The sequence below is a fragment of the Gopherus evgoodei genome, chromosome 16, assembly GCF_007399415.2.
Source record: "Gopherus evgoodei ecotype Sinaloan lineage chromosome 16, rGopEvg1_v1.p, whole genome shotgun sequence".
Lineage (NCBI taxonomy): Eukaryota > Metazoa > Chordata > Testudines > Testudinidae > Gopherus > Gopherus evgoodei.
This window is the reverse complement of record NC_044337.1, coordinates 21,318,625-21,338,270: the sequence shown is the minus strand read 5'-3', so window position 1 is coordinate 21,338,270 and position 19,646 is coordinate 21,318,625. Positions and strand designations below refer to the sequence as shown.

At 52.0% G+C, this 19,646-nt stretch overlaps 1 protein-coding gene across 3 annotated transcripts in view; it reads right to left on the bottom strand.

Moving 5' to 3' along the window:
• The window catches only part of GSN (gelsolin), a 52,436-nt gene that overhangs the window by 7,642 nt on the left and 25,148 nt on the right, over nucleotides 1–19,646 (bottom strand). For 2 of the 3 annotated variants that reach the window (XM_030535292.1, XM_030535294.1), the window contains 10 exons: nucleotides 17,486–17,687; nucleotides 16,402–16,556; nucleotides 14,993–15,154; nucleotides 14,412–14,561; nucleotides 13,733–13,822; nucleotides 12,182–12,314; nucleotides 4,816–4,904; nucleotides 3,869–4,084; nucleotides 2,996–3,129; nucleotides 2,249–2,339 (listed from right to left, as the gene is read on the bottom strand). In XM_030535292.1, the coding sequence (XP_030391152.1) occupies nucleotides 2,249–2,339; nucleotides 2,996–3,129; nucleotides 3,869–4,084; nucleotides 4,816–4,904; nucleotides 12,182–12,314; nucleotides 13,733–13,822; nucleotides 14,412–14,561; nucleotides 14,993–15,154; nucleotides 16,402–16,556; nucleotides 17,486–17,687 (1,422 nt within the window). Of the gene's footprint in view, nucleotides 1–2,248; nucleotides 2,340–2,995; nucleotides 3,130–3,868; nucleotides 4,085–4,815; nucleotides 4,905–12,181; nucleotides 12,315–13,732; nucleotides 13,823–14,411; nucleotides 14,562–14,992; nucleotides 15,155–16,401; nucleotides 16,557–17,485; nucleotides 17,688–18,998; nucleotides 19,382–19,646 lie in introns of those variants that run through there. The other variant, XM_030535293.1, reaches the window with a different exon arrangement.

Here is a 19,646-nt window from a genome sequence, read left to right as displayed (position 1 = left end):
CTGCTTCTCACACAGAAACTGGTCTGTGGGTAAATTAGGCCCTCAAAATTGCATAGCAGGGACCCTACATGCGGCAGCCTGACCCGACTAGCAGCAATAAACACTAGTGTAAAGAGTGTTAGGTGCCTTCTGGCTACACAGCTGAACAGTCACCTCATTTTTACTATTCTTTGTCAAGTTCGTTTAGTGGGACCGGGGCCACCTGATGTAGATGCAGCTATAGAAGTCCCTTGTCACACCGCAGAAACCACCTGAAAAGGTGGCTTCTTGCACTGCATCTGGAGAAGATGCTAACAGGAACTCAGCTGATCATAACAGGAAGCAAAGCTGGCAAGGGCTGAGTCAATAACTTTTACTAGTCCATGGGTTGGGCTCCTGGTTTTGCTTGGCACAAAGCCTCTTCCAAGCAGCTCTGGCTGGGCAGGGTGTGCAAGGGCTGCTGCACCATTGCTGGGGTCTGGCAGCAGAGAACTGCACGGGGAAATAAATGTGCAAACAGGCCTGTTGCTATCCAGTATCATAAGGGGAAACCGACCCTCACCACAGATGTGACATTTGCTCTGACGAGGATCCTGAAACCATCATGGGTTTTCAGTCCCCACCTCTCCTTTAGAGTCACGAGAAATCTACGAACCACACGCTCAGGGATCTGATGAGTTACACACTTTTTTCCCCTTTAAAGACAGACAAACTGCATGTTTAAGCTTCCTGCTGCCAAACAGTCACTTCCCTGAGTCCCTCATCCTTTCACTCTTGAGGGGCAGCAGAGAAGAGGTTTGTCAAATCTTACGCTGCCTGTACTACCTTTTATAACCCTTGAACAGCACCTACATACTACAGAAATAGGCCAAATGTATAGCTATATGAGAGAGAGGCTGCATTGAGCCTTTGTGTCATGGCCCTTCTGGACAGGTTAACCCCACTGTGGATCCAGCTTAGAAACCCTGGGGAATTTATTTGGCTCTTGGGAGCTCTTTGCCTCTTTCTACCGCCTGCATTTACCCTCTGGTGCCAGAGGCTCTTGTCATAAACAGATAGCTAAGGGTTAATGTCTCTTTCACCTAAAGCACCTGACCAGAGGACCAATCAGGAAACCGGATTTTTCAACTTTGGGTGGAGGGAAGTGTGTGTCTGAGATTTTTGTTTTCTGGCTGCCTGCTTTCTCTGAGCTTTGGAGAAGTAGTTTCTACTTTCTAGTCTTCTGTTTCTAAGTGTAAGGACAAAGAGATCAGATAGTAAGTTATATGGTTTCTTTTCTTTGGTATTTGCATGAATATAAGTGCTGGAGTGCTTTGATTTGTATTCTTTTTGAATAAGGCTGTTTATTCAATATTCTTTTAAGAAATTGCCCTGTATTGTGTCATCTTAATACAGAGAGACTATTTGTATGTATTTTTCTTTCTTTTTTTTATATAAAGCTTTCTTTTAAGACCTGTTGGAGTTTTTCTTTACTTCAGGGAAATTGAGTCTGTACTCACCAGGGAATTGGTGGGAGGAAGAAATCAGGGGAAATCTGTGTGCGTTGGATTTGCTAGCCTGATTTTGCATTCCCTCTGGGGGAATAGGAAAGTACTTTTTGTTCCAGGACTGGGAACAGAGAGGGGGAGTCACTCTGTTTGGATTCACAGAGCTTGTGTCTGTGTATCTCTCCAGGAGCACCTGGAGGGGGGAAGGGAAACAGGATTATTTCCCTTTGTTGTGAGACTCAAGGGATTTGGGTCTTGGGGTCCCCAGGGAAGGTTTTTCAGGGGGACCAGAGTGCCCCAACACACACTAATTTTTTGGGTGGTGGCAGCAGGTACCAGGTCCAAGCGGGTGACTAAGCTTGCAGGTTTTCATGCTAACCCCCATATTTTGGACGCTAAGGTCCAGATCTGGGACTAAGGTTATGACAGCTCTCCTCTCTCTCACATTTCTTTTCCCTTGCGCTTTGATTTTTAAATACAGCCAAGAATCAAAACAGATGTCTACGCTGACTCTGGAAGTTTGCACTTCAGATCAGTACCGCAGCCTATGGAAAGGAAAGTTAAATATATCCAAGGTTTTTCCTGCCCTCCCTGCCAGCAAGCAGTGTCAACTACCGACACTTTAAACCAACTGTCATGAGGTGAAGTTTATTCACCCCTGAGCATTATTAACAGTGAGGCGCAGAAGGGCTACATCTCTCACCGGAGAGGGGTGCTGGAAACTGGCTTGCCATGGCAAAGGCACACACGTCATTAGTTACAGAAGCAGTGGTTTTATCTACCTGCACGGGGCTGCCTCCCAGCTCTTCATCCAGCTGGACGCTGAGGAATGCGGAGGTTGTAATCTCATCCTGGGAGGAATCTGCACCCTGCCTGAAAAATACAGAACAAAATCTAACAGCCTTGTCCTCAGGTCACAGGGAAATTTCCTAAGCCCTAGAGAGGTCAGGAAAAGGCCAGGGACTCCTGGTTGTTAACCAACGTGCACAGCATTTCACTGTACGTGTGGAGGGGAATCCGCTAACGTACAGAGAGTGAAATGTTTAATCAGGGAGATCGATACCTTTACAAGGTGAGCAGGGTTTTCTAAGTATCCACGTTCTTCCATTGTGCCCAGCTGTGCGGTAGCTGATTTAACAACACAGCTGCGGTGGCTGTTAGCAGCCTCCACACAGGGAACACTCCCTTAAGATTTCAGCTACACAGCTCATGATGGCGTGTAAGCCACACGAGAGAGCTCCCCTCCCCTGGCTGTGGCTGCTGCTTTCTCAGTGCCACTGGGGACTGCCTGGAAGGCCCAATCACTGTGTGCCTGATTCCTTTTTGCACTGACTCCTTCTTGCCCCCCATCCCCCTACTAACATCTGGCCTGCAGGTGGAGCCTCTCCCGGGAGAAATCTAATTCCGGTTGGATCCTGGGGTAAGCAGCAGCCCGTAATGACCTGATCTCACCGCAGTGGACTCCAGTCCCATGCAGTTACAGCGCAGGGCATTTGCTTTTTGGCTTCTCTCCAGAAAATCCTTCTTACCAAGTGTAGATAATCTGTCCCGTTTTTCCACCGTGCTTGTAGTCATACAAGATAATATAGCTGTCCCCTCCGTAGAACTGGCCATACAGCGAAGGATTCACGGGCACTTTAGCAGAGCCTTCTATTCTCCAGATCTACAAAACCAGCAGCAAGAAGGGGGAGGGCAAATACCCCAAACCACGAAATGTGAGGACAGAACAAACGGTGCTACATTAATTAACAAGGGACTTTTTTTCTGTTGACTTCACATAGTCAACCTCCTACAAGCCATGGCCCTGCAGTGCCACCTGCTGGGGAAAGGTGGTAAAACAAGGAGCCTCATACAGCCTCGTGCAAAACCTTTCCAGAGAGCCCCAGAATCCAGGCAAAATTTGCCTGGTTTCGTTACAAATCCCAAACCTGGACCAGGTGCACCAAAAGGCTCAGAATCCTTGGGGTAAATGTGAGTTGGGGCAGAGTGCCTGTGAGCTGGGTGACAAGTCGTCTTGTTGGCTTGGTGGTACCCAAGAGTTTCTCCAGCCTAGGGCAACCTTGGGCTGAGCTTTCAGCTGGGCTGGCCCCCCAGATTTCCAAAGGAGCAAGCATTGGCCAGAACCTCTTTTCAGCTTGGAACTGGGATTGCGCAGCAGAGAGAAGAGGATGCCTCAGCGTTTAGCCCTTCTGAGCACAACCTCAGCATGGGTTCTTTGCACAAATCCAGGAGTCCAGGTGGAGAGAGGAGACACTCCCTTGGGCAGTCCCCCTGCCCCTAATGCACTCCCAGACCATCACCCTCCCCTGCCAGGAGGCAGATAATGGAAGAATCAAGAGGGTACACAAACTGGCCCCTGGGGGTGCTGGTGCTGCCATTCTCTCTTCGCATCACCCCCCTACCTGTTTCTTGCCAGAGCCATCGTCCTCCATGCCATGCTGGGCAGCCATGGCTGTGGAGTTGTGCAGCGTGGCGGCATCGAAGGGCACCTTCTCGACCCGTGCGATGTGGCTGGAGATGTAGGCCGTGCCTAGCCCCTCCGTCTGGTCCCTTTCCCGCCAGTTCTTGAAGAACTGCTTGAACAAGGGGGTCTCGCCGCTCTCGGGCAGGACTTGGATCTGAAACAGGGGAGCCAGCCCGTCAGGGGGAGTCTTGCCCTGAGCCTGGCTGGGCTGCAGTTCTAGCCAATCCCAGCTGTAACACGGGCACTGGCTTCAGGATGACACAGGGCCATATAAATCCCTAGAGCGACTCCACGGCAGATGCCCCAGAGAGGGATTCAGCCACAAAGAGCAATCCCAGGGCAGCCCTGAATTGATATATTGCAAACCCGCAGCCTCTGAGGTGCCCACCAGTCTCACTGGCCTCATAAGGGGAGACATGGCAATCATTCCCTCCCACTAGCCCCAGAAGAGAGGTGCTGTTCTACACACCCTACTGCTTGGCTCCCACAGCCTCTCCACCAGCAAAGTGACCATTGGCTGAGAAGCATTAGTTTTCACCCGGTCCATGTGTCTGGTCAAGCCTGTTTTAAGCACAAATATACCTGGAAAGTCTGTGCTACCACAATAAAACCATGGACCTCAAGAGTGTGTTCCTGGTTACCACCGCACAGTGGGGCTGGGAGAGGAGGAATCTCTCTTAAGAAAATGCTGGAGAAGCCAGAGACAGGTCATCCCCACGGGACAGGTTAGTCAGCCTCTCTTCATGCCCAATGGGAGTCGTTCTGAGTCCTTCCTGGACCCCAGGTGTCTGGCTGAGGAGAGTTTGAGGTGCACCCTCAATGGTGTCTGAGCGTCAGCCCAAGGACAAGGCATGAAGCCACCTAAGCCCCAACGGCGCTGCTTACCTGGGTGTGTTTGGGGTACCGCATCTTAGAGATAAACTCGGAAGCAGTTTTCAGGGCTGCCTTCTTCTCTTCAGAGTTGGCCTTCTTGCCTTTAATAAGAAAGAAAAGGGCAATGCTGATGATTGTTAAATAATACACTCTGATTTAAAAACAAAACACTCCCCTGATTTCCTTCATGCCCAGAGGGGAAAGCGAGTCACCCAGTCCACAAGTTAAATCCCCTGCACTGCAGAAGGACTCCACCTGCAGGTGACATCATGGAGAAAACAACCACCATCTGTCATGTAGTGAATGATTAGGATCACCTGAGATAGCTCATTAAATCAATTCTCTGCCATGTCTGGGGGCCTCTGGCACTGGAGCTCCTCGGTCCCTCCTGTTCTCTGGCTGTGGCTCAGGCTAGTTTAGTCTTCTGACAGCTGTAACACTTTGGTCTGATTCTGGTGGCTGGTTTGTGTGTGGAGATGGGTGAATGGTGTTGGTGGTCTGTGATGTAAGGTCAAACTAGAGGGCTCGTGGTCCCTTCTGGCCTTGAATTCTATGACTCTATAGTTCTTCTTCGAGTGATTGCTCACATCCATTCCAGTTAGGTGTGCGCGCCGCGCGTGCACGTTCGTCGGAAACTTTTTTACCCTAGCAACTCCAGTGGGCCGGCAGGTCGCCCCCTGGAGTGGCGCCGCCATGGCGCCCAATATATATCCCTGCCGGCCCGCCCGCTCCTCAGTTCCTTCTTACCGCCGTGTCGGTCGTTGGAACTGTGGAGCGCGGCATAGCTGTCCTCCACGTCCCTAGCTCTCCTAGTTTCTATCGCTTGTTTATCGCTTATCTCTAGTTCTATTTAGTTGTTAATTAGTATTGTTAAGTAGATAGTTTAGTAAATAGCTGTTAAGTAGTTTCTTGCCGGGGGCTTAGCCCTTCCCGGCACCGGGCGCCAGGCTCATGCCTGTTTCGCCAGGCTTCAAGCAGTGTGCGGCCTGCAAGAAGCCCATGCCTACCAGCGATCCCCACGAAGCGTGCCTGAAGTGCCTCGGGGAATCGCACAGATCTGACAAGTGCCGCATCTGTAAGGCTTTTAAGCCAAGGACAAAAAAGAAGAGGGATCAGAGGCTCCGAACTCTCCTAATGGAGGCGGCACTTGACCCGTCGACTTCGCAGACCGTGGTTTCGGCACCGGCACCGGATCGCTCCGGCACCGAGAAGACTCCTCGGCACCGACCTTCTCCGGCACCGGAATCAGAGCCTAGGCCGTCGAAGTCTAATACTCCGGCCAGGCAGACCCGGCTTGAACGCCCGGCCTCGACATCGGCCGCGGCGCCGCCGGCACCGTCAGCACCGTTGACTCCGGGCCCGGCGGGTCTGTTGAGTCCGGTGCCGCCGAGCTCCCCCATGAGATCTGGGGTTGAGATAATGGTCCCATCCACACCGGAGACCTTCGCCTCGGCTCGGGACCTTATTGCCCTGACGGAGCCTACTCGGCTGCCACCCCCGGTTCCTCCGGTGCGGGTCACGTCCAGAGGCAAGCCCATGATGTCGGCACCGCCCACGGACAGTCGTTCGCCATCCAGGCCCCGACGTCTTGGGCGCTCCAGATCCCGACGCCGCTCGCAGTCCCGGCACCGCTCCCCTCAGCGGTACCGGTCGCACTCGCGGCACCGGTCGGCATCGAGACGGTCGCGGTCAGGCTCCAGTCGACACCGGCACCGCGACTCCAGGAGCAGGTCCCGACGCTACTCGCCGCACCGGTCGACCTCCCGGCACCGAGCTGGTGGCAGGTCCCGGTCCCGATCTCGCTCGACCTCCCGGCACCGAGCTGGTGGCAGGTCCCGGTCCCGGTCGATCTCCCGGCACCGAGCTGGTGGCAGGTCCCGGTCCCGGTCGATCTCCCGGCACCGAGCTGGTAGTAGGTCCCGGCACCGAAGCGGCGCCCGGCACCGTGACAGATCCCGGTCCCGAAGCGGCGCCCGGCACCGTGACAGATCCCGGTCCCGAAGCAGCGCCCGGCACCGTGACAGATCCCGGTCCCGAAGCAGCGCCCGGCACCGTGACAGATCCCGGTCCCGATCCCGGCACCGTTATGACTCCCGGCACCGGTCCCCGGCACCGAGACGATCCTCCGTGCCGGCCCGCGCAGACCCGTACCATCCAGGGTCGGCCCCGCCGTGGCCCTCCAGGCAGCCGTCCGTGTCCTCCCAGACGGACAGCGGCTATGCGCTGGGCACCGACCGGCAGGCGGCGCTGTTTGCTGATCCGCCGCTGCAGGACCAAGGCCCCCCACAGTGGGGATTCTGGACACCCTGGGCGTACCATCAGGCCCAGGGCCCCCAGCAGCTCCCTGCTAGACCGGAAGGGGACGAAGGGTCCAAACAGCAGGACTCCGCTGCGGCTCCGGAGACAGAGGCGAGGGCTGAGGAAGACCCTCAGTTGGACACTATTGTGCCTGGGGTCTCATCATCCTCCTCCCCGGATGAGGCGGTGGCGGGTACCTCCTCCAACAGTCCCCCCCCGCTGGATCTCAGGGCGCACCAGGACCTCCTCAGGCGATTGGCTCAAAACCTGAGTCTGCAGGCAGAGGAGGTCTCGGAGATAGAGGACCCGATTGTCACCATCCTCTCTTCCGATGCTCCCACCAGGGTCGCCCTGCCGTTTATACGGACCATTCAGGCCAATGCCAATACTATCTGGCAGTCCCCGGCCTCCATCCCTCCGACAGCGAAAGGAGTCGAGAGGAAGTACATGGCCCCTTCTAAGGGGTACGAATATTTACATGTTCACCCGACTCCCGGTTCACTGGTAGTGCAATCGGTGAACGATAGGGAGCGTCACGGCCAGGAGGCTCCGGCCCCCAAATCCAGAGAAGCCAGGCGGATGGACCTCCTTGGCCGTAAGGTGTATTCGGCTGGGGCGCTGCAGCTCAGGGTCTCTAACCAACAGGCCCTGCTGAGCAGATACGCCTTTAACTCCTGGGTGGCAGTGGACAAATTTAAGGAGCTGCTGCCACAGGATGCTCGCCAAGAGTTCACGGCCATCTTGGACGAAGGCAAGAAGGTCGCGCGCACGGCCTTGCAAGCCTCCTTGGACGCTGCGGACTCGGCTGCCCGTACCCTCGCGTCAGGAGTTACGATGCGTCGCATCTCCTGGCTGCAGGTTTCCGGCCTTCCGCCAGAGCTCCAGCACACGATACAGGACCTTCCTTTCGAAGGCCAGGGCCTGTTTTCCGATAAGACAGACCCCAGACTTAAGAGTTTAAAGGACAACCGGGTCATTGCGCGGTCCCTCGGGATGCACACCCCCGTGACACAGCGTAGACCCTTTAGGCCGCAACAACAGCAGCACCGTCGGCCGTTTTCCCAGTTCCGCCAGCGGCAGGACCCTTACAGGCGCCGCGGCAGGAACGGGAGGCGCAGGCAGTCGGGGAACCAAGGGGGGCAGAACCAAGGCTCCTCAAAACCCCCGCCTGGTCCTAAGCCTTCATTTTGAAGGTGCGCTCGAGGGCGCAGTAACAGTTTCCCCTACGGATCCTTCCCCTCCGTTTTCCAACCGCCTTTCGTTTTTCCTCCCGGCGTGGTCCCAAATAACATCGGACCGCTGGGTCTTGAGCGTGGTGCAGACGGGGTACCGCCTGCAGTTTGTTTCGTTCCCTCCTTCCCGCCCTCCTTCCTCGTCCCTCTTCAGGGACCCCTCTCACGAGCAATTCCTTCGGCAGGAGGTGCAGACGCTCCTCAGCAAAGGAGCTATAGAGGCGGTTCCCGAAAACGAGAAAGGCAAGGGGTTTTATTCCCGCTATTTTCTGATCCCCAAGGCCAAGGGGGGCCTCAGGCCTATCCTCGACCTGCGAGAACTCAACAAATACCTCGTGAAGTTGAAGTTCCGCATGGTATCCCTGGGGACCATTATTCCATCCCTGGATCCGGGAGACTGGTACGCCGCCCTCGACATGCAGGACGCGTATTTCCACGTTGCCATTTGGCCACGCCACAGACGCTTCCTCCGCTTCGTTGTGGGGGCTCGTCATTATCAATTTGTGGTCCTCCCGTTTGGCCTGTCCACGGCCCCGAGGGTGTTTACAAAATGCATGGCAGTTGTCGTGGCGCATCTTCGGCGCAACCGTGTCCACGTGTTCCCTTATCTGGACGATTGGTTGATTCGGGGCACGTCGGAACAGCAGGTGTACAGCCATGTCCGCGTGATCACCGGCATGTTTGCGAGTCTGGGCCTCTTGATAAACACAGACAAGTCCACCCTGAGGCCCACTCAGAAGGTGGAATTTATCGGGGCCGTCCTGGACGCCACTGTGGGCAGGGCCTCGCTGCCTCGGCAGCGGTTCCAGACCATGGCGGCGATCGTTCAACGCTTGCGGTCAGCCCCGTTGACGTCAGTGAGGACATGTCTAACCCTGTTAGGCCACATGGCGGCGTGCACTTTTGTGACCGACTACGCTCGGCTCCGCATGAGGCCTCTCCAGCTGTGGCTTATCAGTCATTACAGACCAAGGCAACCGCTAGACATGTTAATTACAGTCCCCCAGAAGGTCTTAGATTCCCTCGGCTGGTGGGTGGACCAGTCCGTATTGTGTGCGGGTCTTCCCTTTCACCCGTCTCAGCCCTCGGTATCCCTGACAACGGATGCCTCAGATCTAGGCTGGGGGGCCCACCTAGGGACCCTGCGGACGCAGGGCCTATGGTCCCAGGAGGAGGTGGGGCTACATATCAACATGAGGGAGTTGAGAGCGGTCCGCCTTGCTTGCCAAACGTTTTGTCATCAGCTTCAGGGTCGTTGTGTAGCCGTGTTCACGGACAACACGACGACCATGTATTATATCAACAAGCAGGGCGGCACCAGGTCCTCCTCCCTGTGCCTCGAGGCGATACGACTCTGGGACTTTTGCGTAGCCCACTCCATTCACCTCAGGGCTTCCTTCCTTCCCGGAGTACGGAACACGCTGGCGGATCGATTGAGCAGATCCTTCCTGTCACACGAGTGGTCCCTTCGACTGGACGTCGCTCTCTCCATTTTCCGGAGGTGGGGTTATCCCCGGGTGGACCTCTTTGCGTCCAGGGGGAACAGGAAGTGCCAAGCGTTCTGCTCCTTTCAGGGCAGGGAGCCGGGGTCGATAGCGGATGCCTTCCTCATCCAGTGGTCGACCCACCTGTACTATGCGTTTCCTCCGTTCCCTCTGGTTCACAAGGTCCTCCTGAAGGTGCGCAGAGACAGGGCTCGTGTGATCATGGTGGCCCCGGCATGGCCCAGACAGCACTGGTACACCATGCTGCTAGACTTGGCCGTAGCCGACCCAGTTCCCCTGCCCCTTCATCCGGACCTGATTACCCAGGACCACGGGTCCCTCTGTCACCCAGACCTGCAGTCGCTGCACCTAGCGGCGTGGCTCCTGCGTGGCTAACTGGTTCCGAGCTGCGCTGCTCCACGCCTGTGAGAGAGGTGCTCTTGAGCAGCAGGAAACCATCCACAAGAGCCACATATTCGGCAAAATGGAAACGCTTCTCCTGTTGGTGCGTAGAGAGAAATCTCCGCCCTATGGAAGTTTCGGTATCCGAAATCTTAGATTATGTTTGGTCCCTCAAAGAACATGGTCTGGCCTTATCGTCGTTGCGAGTCCATCTGGCAGCTATCTCCACCTTTCACCCGGGTGCGAACGGTCGCTCCGTTTTTTCTCACCCGACGGTGTCGAGATTCCTTAAGGGGCTGGAACGGTTATTCCCTAACGTCCGTCCCCCTGCTCCAACCTGGGATCTTAACCTGGTGTTGTCCCGGCTCATGGGGCCCCCCTTTGAGCCGTTAGCTACTTGCTCCCTGCTTTACCTCTCTTGGAAGGCTGCCTTTCTAGTAGCTATCACCTCAGCTAGACGGGTGTCGGAACTCCGAGCCCTTGTGGTGGACCCCCCATACACGGTCTTCCACAAGGACAAGGTGCAGCTTAGACCACACCCTGCCTTTCTACCCAAGGTGGTCTCAGCCTTCCACGTCAACCAAGAGATTTTCCTCCCGGTTTTTTTCCCAAAACCTCACTCCTCAGGCAGGGAGCAGCAGCTCCACTCGCTGGATGTCCGTAGAGCTCTCGCGTTCTACATAGAGAGGACCAAACCCTTCCGCAAATCCCCCCAGCTTTTCGTGGCGGTAGCGGACCGTATGAAAGGGCTTCCTATCTCCTCCCAGAGGTTATCCTCGTGGGTTACGTCCTGTATCAGGACCTGTTATGACTTGGCCCATGTCCCTACGGGCCGTGTGACTGCGCATTCTACCAGGGCGCAGGCGTCGTCGCTGGCTTTCCTGGCCCGTGTGCCCATCCAGGAAATCTGTCGGGCAGCGACCTGGTCATCGGTCCACACCTTTGCTTCCCACTACGCCCTGGTACAGCAGTCGAGAGAGGATGCGGCCTTCGGAACTGCAGTGCTCCATGCCGCGACTTCTTACTCCGACCCCACCGCCTAGGTATGGCTTGGGAGTCACCTAACTGGAATGGATGTGAGCAATCACTCGAAGAAGAAAAGACGGTTACTCACCTTTGTAACTGTTGTTCTTCGAGATGTGTTGCTCACATCCATTCCACACCCGCCCTCCTTCCCCACTGTCGGAGTAGCCGGCAAGAAGGAACTGAGGAGCGGGCGGGCCGGCAGGGATATATATTGGGCGCCATGGCGGCGCCACTCCAGGGGGCGACCTGCCGGCCCACTGGAGTTGCTAGGGTAAAAAAGTTTCCGACGAACGTGCACGCGCGGCGCGCACACCTAACTGGAATGGATGTGAGCAACACATCTCGAAGAACAACAGTTACAAAGGTGAGTAACCGTCTTTTGTATGTGCAAAGTACTGCAGCATATGGTCCAGTGACACAGTCTAAAACCCTCCCCCCTGCCCTGCACCATCCCAGTCATCCATGATCCACAGCTACGAGCCCCACAGCCGGAGATCCTGCACTGGCTACACCCTGCCTGGCAGGCTCCAAGAGAGGGCCAGTCAGCAAGACCCTCTCCCCTGGTGCTCAGGCATCAGGATCGCACAGAGGGAGAGAGACTGGCATAGCTAATGGGGGAACCATTTCCACATGAGCATCCTCACTGCCACATGCAGACCCGCATCCCTGCCAGAGCGCCCTACACAAAGATCCCTGCACGGGTATCCAAGAACTTAAATGATCTTCTCTTCCACTCAGAACTTCTTAACTTTTTCTGCGAAGTCTCCCGAGATGCCCTTCTGAGCCGTGCGCTGTTCTTTAATTCCCTGGAGACGCTGCAATTGACCAGCACCATGCACTCCCTCCTCACCCCCTACTTGCAGGAAGCTGGGACCAAGAATCGAATATAGATCCCATGCACAGCTGCCTTTATCTACTCCTCCCTCCCCCGGGTACCTTTCCAAATGAAGATTTTCCCATCAGAGCCATGGTCCAGAATGAAACAGTCATTGGAGTCCAGTGCAGCCTGGGAGAACGGATTCTCGTCTGCTACCAGAGAGACAGCCATGTTCCCTGCACCATTGGAGACCTGGGATAATGCAACACGAGGCTCAGTTCAGAGGCACTCTGTGGAAGAACCTGGAGTCCTTCTCCTCTCAGCGTTCCACAGCTACATGTAGTTGGAGGTGAACATTGGGACTTGGGTGCATTGGTTTCCTTCACGCCTCCTGTCCTTCAAACGTGCTGTTCTTGGCACAGCAGTGATGTGATACAAAGGGGTGGTCTGCCCCTAGGATTTCAGGGATTTCTCCCACCACTGCAACTTCCTATGAGACTACAGAAATGGCAGCACATCTCTCCAATGTCCTCAATGCAAATGCAGCCAAAGGGGCCTTGTCAGCAGAACTGTCCTGTTCCCTAAGAACTGGAAAGGGCTATTTCAGCATCCTGGTGACTATCCCAAGGAAAAGCCACTGGTTGGCTTGCTGGTCCACATGAAATGCGTGTGGGGGATTCAGACTCTAGAGTTACTAATGGACAAGTGTGGACATCACAAAACCATGTCATACTTATTTACTAAATCACCTGCCAGCAGATTGACACTAAACTCCCTTCTTGCACCTTGAAGTGGGCTCTGCAGGGCAGGGCTGAGAGACACTGGCAGGTCCCTGTGGGCCAGTCTGCCCTGCTGTTGCCCACACTGTGGCTAGCTAGAGCACTAAACCTCCTGGGGGGAGGGATAGCTCAGTGGTGTGCACATTGACCTGCTAATCCCAGGATTGTGAGTTCAATCCTTCAGGGGACCACTTAGAGATCTGGGGCAAAATCAGTACATGGTCCTGCTACGGAAGGCAGGGGGCTGAACTCAATAACCTTTCAGGGTCCCTTCCAGTTCTGTGAGATAGGTATATCTCCATATATATATATATATATATATATATATATATATATATATATTAGCTGTCAAGCCAGCCTGCATGACAGGGGCAGAGGAGTTAACAGAGTTGGGGTCTTAAGCTCCTTGATTCTAGTTCATTCCTGACAGGACAGAGGAGGGCTCCCTCTTCCCCTGCTAAATACAGCTGCTTGGCTGATTCATTTCACTTTACTTCCTTCTCTCATGGATAGCAACTGCAAGCTCTCCCAGCAGCCTGGCATGTGTGACATTGCACCTCCATTCCTGACAATTCCAGCTCTCACATGGGAGTCAGTAAGGCCTGGGCAAGGCAACAAAGCAATGGTGGCTACTTAGATAGTCTTGCATAAACTTTCTTTGCTAACACTTCATAAATAGCTAGCGACACAAGTGAGAATCAGAGCCCCTCTGCTCCACTCCAGCTCTGTCTAGTTAGAACAAGTTAGACAAACATCTTTCAGGGTTTACTTGATCCTATCTTAGCACAGGGGGCTGGACTCTCAAGGTCCCTTCCGGCCCTACATTTCAATGATTCTATGATTCCACCCTTTACAGGATTCCTCTGTCAGCAGCCATCTGCTTCTTGTTACCTTATACAGCTTAGCCAGCTTTCTATTGGATGCGTCAGCTTTGAGGTCATCAGCGACTCCTTCTGGCAGATCGGGCTTAGGTCCCAGAACCTGAGAGAGAGGAAAACAATCTGCTAGCTATGTGTGTTGATCCAAGAGAATTTCTGCTCCCCAGATGCTCTGACCACAAAAAAAAAACAACAAAAAAAACAAGAAAAAATGTAGGTCAGCTACATCAAAACTGGTATGTTCCAATCTCCAAATGGGGCTCAACACCCACTGTTTTCTGTCCCTTGCACAAGAGAACGGCCAGCAGAAACAACACTAGTATTGAGCACTTGAATAGTCCCCTCCCTCTGAGGATCTCAAAGCACTTCACACATATTCATTAATTCTTACACTATGATGCAGGAAACAGATGAGGAAACTGAGGCACAGACAGGCTATACAATTTGTCCAAGGCCACCCAGCAAGTCAATGGCAAGGCCAGAGTTAGACCTAGATATTGTGACTCACAATCCTGTGCTCTAGCCATTCGACAACGCTTCTCCTGCTGATACTGTATATCAACACACACATTCTGTACTGCACATGTGCGTGCAGGCCATCCTTTCATCCAGACGCCACACTCATCACCCCTGCAGCTGATTGCACAGACAGGACTTTGCTGTGACGTTCAGTGAAATACAAAGAAAGTGACCTGCAGCATTTGCTCCCGCTCTGACCCTTCCTCCACCACGTAGACATTGCCACGGCCACTCCGCTCATTATCCCGGATCCCCTTAGCCACCTGGGTGGCCTTCAGCCTCTCAAACCGATTGCTCTTGGAGCCGCACCACTGGTGGATGTCCTGCAGGGCACAGATAAAGAGTATGGCATTTCAGAGAGCCCCATCTCAGAAACACGAGGCTTCTTTAGGCAGCGTAATGCAAAGAACACACCAATGGCTGGGTTAACAGGCCTGACCTAAGCAGCAGTGGTGCATTAGGGCCTTTTCATGCAGGTAGGAAGGGGCAGCCTGCAGCAGCAGTTGGTGAGGGGTTGGGAAACGTGGATCTAGGGGCCTAGAGTCCACAGCTCATCAGACCAGGAAAATACAGCTCACTTTCCACCGTGACAATAGGAGAGTTAACAGATCGGCTGTGCAGTTTGTGAAATCACTGGTGACCTTGGGGAGCCTCACACAGCTTAACACAGACTAGGAAGAAAAACAAATGGCCCACCAAGACATTTCCCATTCCCCGAAGATTTGCCAAACGTGTGTTTAACTAGCAGACTTACACTGCCCAGATCAAGGATGAAACAATCTCCGTTGTTGAAACTGTCCCAGCTCACAGGGACCTCAGTAGCTCGAACCACTCGCCTGCCTTTGATCTGAAGGACTCTTTGGACAGTCACCTCATTGGGAACCACATGCTTGAAGCCAGAGGCAACTCCACCAGCCTAAAAGAACAAAGAAGAAGGTAACTCCGACTCACAATATGAATATAAAGGGGGTGAGCGGAAAGTGGAGGAAGCCAGGTCTACGCTGGCCTTTTTATTGCACTGTGTGTATTAGAGTAACATGCCCCTTCAGCTATTCCCAGTTACCCAGACTCCACCATTCATTCTCACGGCTGCAAAGAGAAAGAGTGAACAGAAAACAAAGTGAATTCAAAAGAGGAAGTTACAAAGACCATATCAGCGCCGAGCTGAGAATAGTACTCACACTTCCTGACCACCCAGCCCATTGCTCTAACCACTAAAACACGCTGCCTCCCTTTGAGCAGTCTGTCTGTGGACAACTGCCTCTCACATATTCTTTCACTCTCCATACACACGCAGTAAGAGAACTCACTTTTTTGCTACCTGTCCTTTTCACTGCATTTGTCCACGGGAAGGTTTAAAACACTTTCAAAACTGATACCTCCACAGATTAAAGGTCTGTATCTGGCAGAAGCTTCTGTTCTATTCTTGGACAATTTAGGCAGTAGGTTTAAGCCGTTCACCCAAAAGCGAAACCAAATTAAAAGGAGAAAGGAATGGAAAATACTAGGGTTACGAATAAGCAAATAAAAAAAAATTGTAGGAAAATCCAGGACAAGGAAAAAAATAGCCAACTGCAGAAGAGTCTGGCGTAATGTTGCTTTGTTTGTGCCAGTGGATAGCTAATGTGGATAACTATTTCTGGACAATCTAATTCCACTCTTCTCCTATCCCACCATTTTGCACCACTATGGAAGAATGACTCCCCAATGCTTTCCCCCACCTTCCCGTAATACTACCGATGATCGCTGCCAAGAGAGCTAGCAGAGGAAATATGCTGGGCATAGAAAAAGAGACACTGGAAAGCCATAGCTGGTTGAGTAGCTGGGGAAGGGTACAATCAATGCACAGGGCCAGGCATCTGCCATTAACTCAGATGTCTATTTCCCAAATCAGTTGCAGACACCTTGCGGCAGCTCCCTTCTTGCAAGAAAAACAAAACTCCAATCCCTACAATTGCCTGGGGCTTTCACTTCTGTCTCACTGAATCCAGCCCGGGCTCTCTTACTATGAGTTGCTGAGTTGCTGTTCTGTGCCCTGTCATTGAAAACAGCTGGTGATCGACAAGAAGGCAATCCTTACTTCTCCTCGGTGATGTGGACAGGCTGGGAAACCATCCTACTCAGATTCAGACCTGCTAGGCTGGATGTCCAGCAAATACATACTTTGTACTTCAGGCCGGATTTGAAGTATCCCAGGAAAGTTGAAGACTCGTGCCCTTGCACCTCCCGATGCTGGATAGCCTTCCCATGAAGATAATCGTCCATCTGAACAGTGAATATGGCAGCTGCACCGCTTTCATCCTGACTACAGAAATCCCCTAGAAATCGAAGGAAGACACCACAGAGTGAATGCAGGGTCTCTGCCTTCTCATCCAGCTGTTTCACACTGTGCAAACAATTCCCTGGAGGGCGAGTTTCCCGGAAAACCTTTACTGACAGGTATTTTATTACAGCCAGGCAGGGACTGAGTCTCAGTTTCTCCATCTGTATACCAGCTATAGCAACACTGACCTCCTTTGTAAAGATCTACAGATGAAAAGCTCTGGATAAGAGCTAGGCGCTACTACCCCTGACAGCCTGGCCAGCTGACTTGGCAAGAAGATGCATTCAGTCTGCCCAAAAGTCAGGCAATCTAGCAGACCCTTAGGGGGCACTAGCGCATCGGCAGCCTGGCTCTGCAGACTTTCAGGAACCCTTGAGAATCCCTCTCTCAGGAGATCTGGCATTGCTACAACATAGATATGACAACGCACTGAACTAGAATAGAACCCCATTGATCATTAGCAGGCTACTCCATTTTACAGCACTGCAGAGCTGCAGCGGCGATGCGTGTTTTGTATGAGAGCTCAACTGAGGTCCCTATGTGGGCATTAAAGACCCCATGGCACTTTACAAAAGCGTAAAGGTTTGTTGTAGAGACTGAACAACATTTTCCCTTCTTGTGGTTGTGCAGGGCAATGATTAGTTGCTGCCCTCCACCCCAGAGGTGGCTGCATGTCAGTAGTGCATTGTTCAGGGAAAGTGCGAAACACTTTAGGATGAGAGGTGCTATGGGAATATAAAATTAAATGGCCTTAACAGTGCCAGTTTTGCCTTCTTTTCCCTTGTGGCAGGACAGGTTTACCCAAGAGTCCTGGACCAGTGAGAGGAACACAGTGCAAGAATGTTCACCTTCCCGGGTTTAGCTCCAGGAGTTGGAAGAACTGCCAATTTCCATTAAGACAGAGACAAGCCCCTCAGACCTTACCTAACCAGAAATGCAGGTCATACTGCAGGTTCCCACTCCGCTGTTTGATGGTGTTCAGAACCAGATAAGCATCTCCAGTGAAGAAGTCTCCATACAGGTTTTTTGGCACAGGTACCAAATCAAATTTCTCAATCCGCCAGATCTGTAGGCCCGGCTCCTTTCCAGCCTTCAGAAACTCAGCGTGTTCCACCATGCTGACAGGCTGGGAGAGGGAAATGAAACAGAGAATTCTCTTAGGCTTGTGCAGTACAATGAAACTCTTGTTAAACTAAGACTGCTTCTGGACTCCTAATTACTGCGGTTCCAAACAACGATTGGGAAGTTTCCATTGGCTCTCGCACTGAAATCATCTAAGGAAAATCCTGCTTGACCTTCATTACTTTCCATGTCCACCCACCTCCATTTCCTGACTTCCTTCCTAGCCTCTTTTTGCCTCTATTCCCTGTTATCTGATTACTTTCTCCCTATCCATTCAGTTTTGCAGTTCTTTCTTCTCTGCTGATTAGTCATTTCTTTGTGTGGAAGGGTGGAGGCAAAAGACACAGAAGTTCCCTTTCTATCCGTTCCTTTATAGAAACATTCCATAAGTTGGAAGGCTCCAGGGAATATATATATATTTTCCTTTCATCTATATATTTTACGTGGTTTGCAAAATCACTGTTATATTTCCCTATAACATGTGATCTATTAGTCTCTCACAGACAAACACTGGAAGTCCCATCATTGCTAGGCTGGAAAAAACATGACAGAGAACAATCTGACATTGGCAGGGAGGTGAATAGGTGATCTAACAGGACTTGTACATCCCTAGTGTCTATGCTTCTATGATATTATGATGCACTATTTACTCCAACGCTTTTATATGGCTTCTAGGAATTACACTAATAAATCACTACTCCTGATGGCTGTTGACTCCCTTCCCTGTCCCTAGCAAACTTTGCAATTCGAACCTGCCATTGCTGCCTCTACATTATTATTATTATTTATTAAGCATGGACAATGTGTTATCACTTCTTTTGAGACAATAAAGTTCTATGGCTACAACTAGAAAGAATTCAGGATAGCAATATTAAAAAGAAATAAACCAATCCTGATGTATTTTAGATTAAAGAAGGGTCTGTGTCCCTCTACCAGGGCAGGCCTAGAAGGCAAAGATGAAAGAAATAAGATTACATCATAAGCATCCAGTACGTCAACAAAGAGGAAAGTTCACAATAATTAATGGACAAAAATAAAATTTATGCTCAGCTCACAAGGCCAGAAATACAAAATGCTGCAGACTGGAAAGCAATACAGCAAGTTAGCTGCTGAATCCGTATCTAAACTGAACCCTGTCATCAAACGGATATTTAAAACAGTGCCCTCTTACAGTTTCCACTCCACAGGCTGCACAGCTTAGTTAAGGAAGCCTTTTAGGAAAGCTTAAAACCACGCAGGAGAACACAACCCTTGCAAGTATTTTCTTAGCAGAGGAAAAGTTTTACAGTGTTTAATTATACGATTGGTCACTTACCACAGCTGAAAGAAGAACAGCTGCTGTAACGAGATAGCCGAGCCCTGCGACAGATACAGAGTTTGCGTACCTTAACCTCAGAGCCATTGTACAAAAAGCTGTGAGAAGAATGCAACTCTAGCCGTGTTTGCACTGGAATTTAAGAAGCGTTTTTAACAGCAAAGGGTTCTTCACTCTTTCACCTCCAACAGAAGAGGGACTGAGGAGCCACAGCCCCTTCTTTGTTTCCCTGTCAATAAAGATGTGCTGCATAAGCTGGTGCTTTATCACAAGGAAACACACCCAGCTCCCTCTGAAATATAAGGGTGTAACATGCCTATGCACACGGTCCACTTGGAGGCTACACAGATTTATTCTGTGCAGTCATTTATGGAGGCTCAATTCCAAAAGACAGTAATACAGGGAAATATGGTATTCATTACAGCGGGCGGTGCAATAATGGACAAATAAGCTAAATATTTCATCAAAAGGCCAATAACAGAGAGAGGCATCAGCAATGGAGACAAGAATGCATCCGCTGAGAACTGGAAATAGACAGAGAGTTGATGAGGTGCTGAGGAACAAAAAGGTCGTCCCAGATGGCAAGGCCTGTGGAGGAAAAGATTCTCATACATACGTCAGTGAACTGTGGGAAAGGACAAAGAGTGC